The 7,307-nt window shown below is 36.0% G+C and overlaps 1 protein-coding gene across 25 annotated transcripts in view; it reads right to left on the bottom strand.

Annotated features, from left to right (window-relative positions):
• Positions 1 to 7,307, bottom strand: part of PTPRD (protein tyrosine phosphatase, receptor type D) — a 956,762-nt gene that overhangs the window by 191,225 nt on the left and 758,230 nt on the right. For all 25 annotated transcript variants that reach the window (XM_025197516.1, XM_025197518.1, XM_025197527.1 and 22 more), the window contains 2 exons: positions 3,517 to 3,650; positions 1,913 to 2,057 (listed from right to left, as the gene is read on the bottom strand). In XM_025197516.1, the coding sequence (XP_025053301.1) occupies positions 1,913 to 2,057; positions 3,517 to 3,650 (279 nt within the window). The remainder of the gene's footprint in view (positions 1 to 1,912; positions 2,058 to 3,516; positions 3,651 to 7,307) is intronic.

Here is a 7,307-nt window from a genome sequence, read left to right as displayed (position 1 = left end):
AGAGCGGAAAATGTAATCCTAGTGTAACTTCACTGCAGAAAGTACTGGATATCCCCCAAATCTTCTCTTTATTTCCACTCTTTTATTTTTTGGATTTATCTGAGGTGCATCAAAGAAAAGTGAAGCAACTGAAAGTTCCTAAGGCCCTTGTATAATCGGTTGCATTTATCCACATATCTTTTTGGTTCCCCAGAGACCTTCTGTGTGAATCAATAGAACTATATATGTGTGGTATTCTCCCCTTCCAGTGGGAGAATGCATTGGAAGGTACTAGCATGTTCAGGAGGTGTTACTGTAGCTTTTTAATTTTTAAGCCAACTCAGTTAGCAAGAACAGACCCAAGTATGCAGTGTATGCTGATCCCCACTCTACATCCCATGAATTTGTCCAAGTGTTAGAAAAAGGAAGTGGAAATATTACTTCAGGATCTCGTACTGAAATAAATCCCTGAAGGATCACACGTTTTGAAACTAAATTTGAAGGTTAAAAATATTCCTTTGAATATTTCTATTACATCTATAGGAGTTATTTGTTTTAAATCATATTACAATTAAAATAAGTGCAAAATACAGTATTTGCATGTAGATTTATATCTAGAATATATTATAGCATTAGTAAATTATCTTTTAAAAAATGCACTTCCCCTATTTGCAAAGCAGTTCTATATGAACTATAACCTTAAACTAAATATGTAAAGTACAATTATATTTTCCATTTAAATCAATTGGAAGTTTGTTATGATTTCAATGGGAACCAATTGGGTCCATATCATGCAGAATTGAACATGTTTATTTTAATATGCACATTTTTCACCTTTTTCCTCATTGTCTGAGTATGCAAAATATTAGGATATCCGCAATAATGTTATCATGTTGGGTGCATCCCATTTATTTCACTCTTACATGGCTAGAGAACAGTCAACGGCAATTTTGACTCTAACTCTACAACCTCAGGTTTCTAAGAACCTTAATCATTATTAATATATGTAAAAAAAAACACTAGAGAAGCAAAATCATATGAACATAGCAGCCAGAGTTGCTTCATCAAAATAAAAGTTTCTGAGGAGAATTTGCATTATGTTTTAAATAACGTTAAGCACTTCACTGAAAGTAAGTAACCAAACAACCTGTACAAAATAAAATCCTTGGTGAAATAGTTTGAAAAGAGTGCTGTGTATGCAAGGATTTAAGAAAAGTGCAATTTTATGTGAAAAGAGCAACTCTTTAAGATGCAATTATTCAGTATTCTAGGTGGACTCTTTTATTTAGCATTTAAATAAAATATTTTTAAATTGCTATATGAATCCCTGCCAGATTGTGTCAGGTAAATGTTACAAGCTCATATTATTTATGTGAGCAGCCAAAATGTAGTATTTTCATGCATATCAAAATAACTTGCAATATGGAGATGCTCACCATACAAAGACTGGTTAAAAATATGAACTCATACTTAGAAAGGATCATTAGTATGCCTGTTGATGACACACTGTGCTGAAACTTTCAATGGACCTGTTGTGTAAAAGTGTCTAGATAAAAAGAATACAAAGTTACAGAATTGATCCTATGGGCCAGGAAATCCCCAGATCGGACAAATGGAATTTTATGGATCCAGGGTCATAGGTATGTTGTACATGAAGCATTATTTATATGCCTATTGTGAATAAAGGGGATCTATTAATATCATCATAGTGCTATCTCTTTAGATATTCTGAGCCTTCCTTGCTTGTTGCATGGAAATACAAGAGCCCCTCTTCTAATAAGAAGAATTCTCCTCAGTGTACCTAGAAAAAATATGTACAACAAACATTCTCCTGGTTTTTGAGATGCTTTCTCTTTATTGTCATCTGGGTTATCTGGCTGTCTGTTCACTGAGTACAAGGAGCAGAATAAAGTAATCAAGGAGAGACACCTACTTGACTGCATGGTTCTGGCTGAGATTTCTGCAGTCGAAGCACCCAAGCCTTGTGGAGAGCGGGCAGCCAGACGGAAGTAATACAAGCTGTTTGGCCTCAGGCCTTGCAGGCGATAAGATGTAGTTGGCTCAATAGAAACACGTTGCTAAAGGTAAGTAATAAAAGAACTGTCTGTCTCAATTAACATTGGAAGACCTTGGATTCAAAATGCTGCTGGAGGAGAAGACCCCCTAATGGGCTGATGAGAAACTCATCAGTGGAACTGCTGCATTTAAAACTTCCCTTAAAAATTGTGCATGTACAATACAGTTTTAAGCAAAGCAACAATAAAAGGAAAGTGGATACATTACCTGTGATAAATAAGTAATGAAGAATGAATTTTTAAAATGAGGAGTTCAATGTATCAAGCTGCTAGGCAGAAATATTGGTTGACAGTTTACAAGGGGTAAAGAGGTGTGTTCAGAATTTAAAAGAATAATCGGATGTTGACACATGAAACAAGACTTATCTATCTGTATTTACTTCTTATTCTAGTGAAATACACACACACACAAACACATATATAACGTGTGGTGATAATGAATTCAATGTAAGCCTATAAAGGTACATGAATTAAAAATTTTAAGAGGCAAATACTTCCACAGGAATAAATATTATCAAGGGTCTGTGCATAGGACATACTGTAAATTTAGATAGGGGTGTATTTCCCAGATAGAATTCAAAACCAGATCTGGGAACCCGCCTCTTAGGATTCTTTTTTAACTTCTGAGAAAGCATTTACATATCTACAGTACATCTGAAGAATTGCTGTATGTTTAAACTCAGTGAAGTAGCAGTAATCAGCTTTTGCTGTATTCCCAGAACAACAACAAGCTGGTGACGCAGAAGAGCACTGACATATCTGACACTCTCCTGCTGCCCCTCACTCTCTTCCTTTTGCCAAGGAAAGCTGGCAGCATTGTACACATTTAACATAAAAATAGGAAGTCATCTTGTTTTAGAAAGGTTGATTTAGTGCAGCCAGAGAAACATTTAAAAGGCAAATTATTTATGAAGAGCAAAATAACACCCATTTTTTAATATAAAGTATCTTAAAATTTGAAAAAATAAGACTCTTCCTAAGCTTTCTGAAGGAATCAGTGACCAAGTTTAGCAAGAGCCTTATTTGTTGATTAACAGAAACAACTATTTACTTTGGGTGAAATCTTGTCCTCAAAGTCAACAGAAAAATCCCATTGACTTCAGTGACACCAGGATTTCAATCTAAATCTCTCCCCAAAGCAAGGTAGAATCTGTTACTCCATGTCCTGGAAGAAGGGAAGGCTTGGACAGCCTCAACTAAACATTGCCCATTTGGAACAGGATGCAATCTCTATGTCTGACTCTCCATGACGGCTTTCCTTGGCCAGCAGCCACAGAGGATATTTTCTGCTGGCTACGACACTCAAAGTCTGCCAGCAAGCTGGGTGCTCTATTTAACAAACCATTTAATATCAAGTTTCACATACTAGAAAAACAGTTAAGCTTTTAATTCTAAATCACTGCAGCATTTCATGTCTTACTTGGTTAAAGGAATACAAATGAAAAATAATATTCTCATTTACCTCTTCTGCATGCTCTCCATCTTTGTAAACCAGTTCATAGTTGGCAATTGTGTCAGAGCGTGGAGGGGTCCAGGACAGCAATATGCTTGTTTCAGATTCAGGTTCCGCTTTGAAGTTCAATGGCTGGCCTGGTACTAAAGGGGAAGAAGTACAGTGTTTCTTTCTATGGTTCAATACATAGTATTCAAACCTTTTCAAACCATACCCCTCTTTCAGTTTTAGAACTTAAACAGTGAGTTGAGGTAGGTGTACTAAGAAACAAGTAGAGTTGAAAAAAAACAGGTAAATTATAGTGTAATGATATTACCAACTAACATTTTATACAGACCCTGTTCTTACACATTATTTTAAGGCTCTTCAGAAATGCCTGAAATGTAACCATCTTATGGTGGATAATTGACACCTGTTTAACAGCATTCAGCAATACCCCTCAGAAAAAAGCAGGATAAGAATTGAAAACTATCACAGACAGCTGCTTGCAGGAAATGTGGAAAAAACAGGTATAGAATAAAGTAAGGTGGGAAGGAGTCTCCCTCCCCACACAAAAAGAGTGTTTGAACAACTGCAGATGGTTTTGCAAAGCAGTATTTCAAGCAATTAAAATACTAACCACGACCTCATTCGAGAAATCACTTCAATTCTTAGAAGTCAAGTTGCTGCAAAAAATACGACTATAGTCTGGACAAGTCACTTTTTTAGAAATGGCATCATCAAGTACTTTGTTTCTTGATTTTAGCTAACATCATCAATTCATCTCAATTTTCTTGCGACAAGATCGCTTTTCTAAATGCTAGTGTTAGAAATGCAACTTTGTATCTGATAGTTAAGGAGGTCAGTTTATGACTCATGTCATCACATTAGCCTCAGACTTTATCCAGGCCAAATTCTATCTTCAGCTAAACCTGTGGAATGCCACTGAAGACAACAGGATTACATAGCAGAAATTAAGGAAGAATTTGGTCTTTAATAGAATTTAGGTAGCAATTTTGTCACCTGAGTTTGAAAACATTTGTTTTAGCTATTAACTATGGTCACAATACAAGAATCATAATAGAGCCCTAGTCATTCTTTCACAGTTGTTCTGGCTTTTCTAGAAAGAGTGGTACACACCTCTTTTTGACAGAAAAATAAATATATATGCTTCTCAATATACACAGTGAGTAGGTTTGATAAGTAGTATATAATGATGATAATTTTTGCACAGTTACTTATTAGGATAAAGCCTCCTTGTAAATCAAAGAACGTTTCTTTTGTGGAGTAACTGGCAAGGAAGGGAGTAAAGATAAACTTGGTTTGTTTATAATCCCTATTCTTTGCTGATAAGTAGGTGTCACAAATTATCACTCTGTCCATCTCACAGGCTTTGTGCATCACAGGAAGGTTTTGATTTCCAACTTGTAAACGATTAGATCACCAACCAGAGGGTGTGAAAATCAGCAGAGACTTGTACAGTTTGCACCATTTCCTTTGATAGAAAATAATGCGTGAGGGTGAAAAGCAATCCAATGAGTCTCTATCTTCACCAAAAGAAAATTAAAGGAAATTATCTTTTCTTTTTCTTGTGTAAGAAATAACCACTTTATGGCTAGGAAGAAGTTCTAAGGATTTCTTTGGGAAAATAATGAAATAAATACAAAGGAGAAATTATTGCAAATAGTAAAAAATTACTTTGAATATATAACAAGAGAAAAGTTTTTGCTGAGAAATAAGAACTAAAAGGAAAAGAACGGGAAAATTGTCTAATACCTAACTTTGAAACAGGCTACACAATACCACTAGATCAGACTTGAACTCTGATGAGTTCTAGTCATAATACAATACAAAGGAATGCAATGAAGTCTACGTGGATATCTTACAACTCTTCTGGATAGGAACCAAATAGACACTTGTAACAGTTGCAGATTTGCTTCCCCCTGCATATGGATAAAAGTAATTCTGGAGTTGAAATGGAGGCCTGCCAAAGTAGAACAATGAAATATGAAGAAGGAAAAAAAATCATCCATGGATTCTCTTTGACATGGATTGGCTCAAATGTATTGCTATTAAACAAAACGATGGGTGGACACTCATAGGGATTTTGATTGCTTGAGAAAACAGAAGTATACAATACACCATTGTAAGAATTGTGCAAAGGTACTTTTTATTGGATAGGCATGAAGGTGTGGGAAGAATATTGGCAAGGTAGCTAAGAAAGTATGAGTCAATTCCAAAACTATGTTTCACTGGAATTTATGAAGTGCCTGTGACATCACCGGATTCTTTAGGGCTTTGTCTAAAATAGATTAGAGTCACTGAAGCATGAGAATGAGCTGTAGTTGCTGCAACAAAAAAATAAAACAGGTCACGTTATAAATTCCAATTTGGAGTTCTGATGTGGTTTGAAAGGGTTCATCAATTTTGTAAGATCAACACAGCTATCTTAGGAGATTAGTGCTGGTTTCAGGAAGATTTTATAAGTAATAAGCCCCTCATAAATCTGTACCACAAGGGAAGGATGCAGACTAACTTTCCTGAAGTTCATGAAAGGCCAAACAGTTGCTTATAATAGAGATTGAAACAATTACATAAGGTAATTAAAGTTTATTTTCTATTCTTTTCTTTTTTTCTTGTTTTGCATCTGAAGGGAAATGAGTCACTTTGGCCAAGTACAGACAGTCAAAAAGCCCAAGGCTGAATAGATTCAATCTTCACAGGTTAGTTGAAGCTGTGTACAGTAAATCAATAAGCAAGTTAACAGGCATTCACTCTTGATGCTGGAAATGCAGCCACATGCCTGCAGTGGCCCAGCCCCAAAACTGGAGGGAGCTAGAGCATGTCTCTCTGCTCCACTGGAGCAGACAACTTGGGCCAAAGCTAGCCTGCCTACTCTGTGAGGAGGGGTTTGAGGGGAAAGGTGAAAAGCATCCTGGGATGCTGGGGGACTGTGAGTTAACTTGAATCTGGAGGGGATCTGAGACAAAAGTTCAATAAACTGATTTAACTTAAATCAGCTATGTCTGATACTGCATCCATCCAGGTTTACCTTAAACCAGTCTCAATCATTTTGAAAGCAGTTTATGTGCACTGAACTTCTGTTGTTTTAAAGATTTGAACCAGTTTCTGATCACTTATACTGGTTTATGTAACTTCTGTCCCTAGCCTTTTGGTCTTGAGCTTGATATTGTAGTATTGCGGTGACTATAATCGCTTTGATTGCTTATATTGTTATTTTTCTTTTAATATAGTGAAATATTTAACCATTAAGATGAAGTTAATCGGGTTATGATTTACTTTTTATAATACTTTGATCAGTCATTATTAGTGTTCTGGAATTAACCATCTATTTTAAATTTCCTATTGCTTAGCATAAATGTATTATTGGACATATTGGTCTCATGATTTTAGATATATGTGGCCTATTGGTCTCATGATTTTAGAACTTAAATTTAGTATAAGGAAAATGCTTATGCAAGGTTTGTGGCATGTCTGGCATACGTGGAAAAAAGTAACAAAAGAGTGAATGATGTATGTATGTGACTGTCACAACCCAAAGTTGTAGTTTTTTTGTTTGTGTGCGCTTCGGCACCGCTAAATTGCGTTCCTGCTAAATTGCAGCTCTTTTGCATGGTGGAGCGTTCTGTTGCAATTAAGAACCCGCGTGCAGGAGAGTATTTCCCGCCAGTTTTGTAGCCTTCTTTGCATGGTGCATTTCTTTTGCATTATAGTGATGTACGATGCAAAGGAGTTCCCGCCATTTGTATTAAGATTTCTGCCACATTATTGGCCAATCTTAATATAGGCACACGTGGCGG

The sequence above is a fragment of the Alligator sinensis genome, unplaced genomic scaffold (assembly GCF_000455745.1).
Source record: "Alligator sinensis unplaced genomic scaffold, ASM45574v1 scaffold392_1, whole genome shotgun sequence".
Classification (NCBI taxonomy): Eukaryota; Metazoa; Chordata; order Crocodylia; family Alligatoridae; genus Alligator; species Alligator sinensis.
The sequence above is the reverse complement of the archived record's forward strand: the minus strand, read 5'-3'. Positions and strand labels throughout refer to the sequence as shown.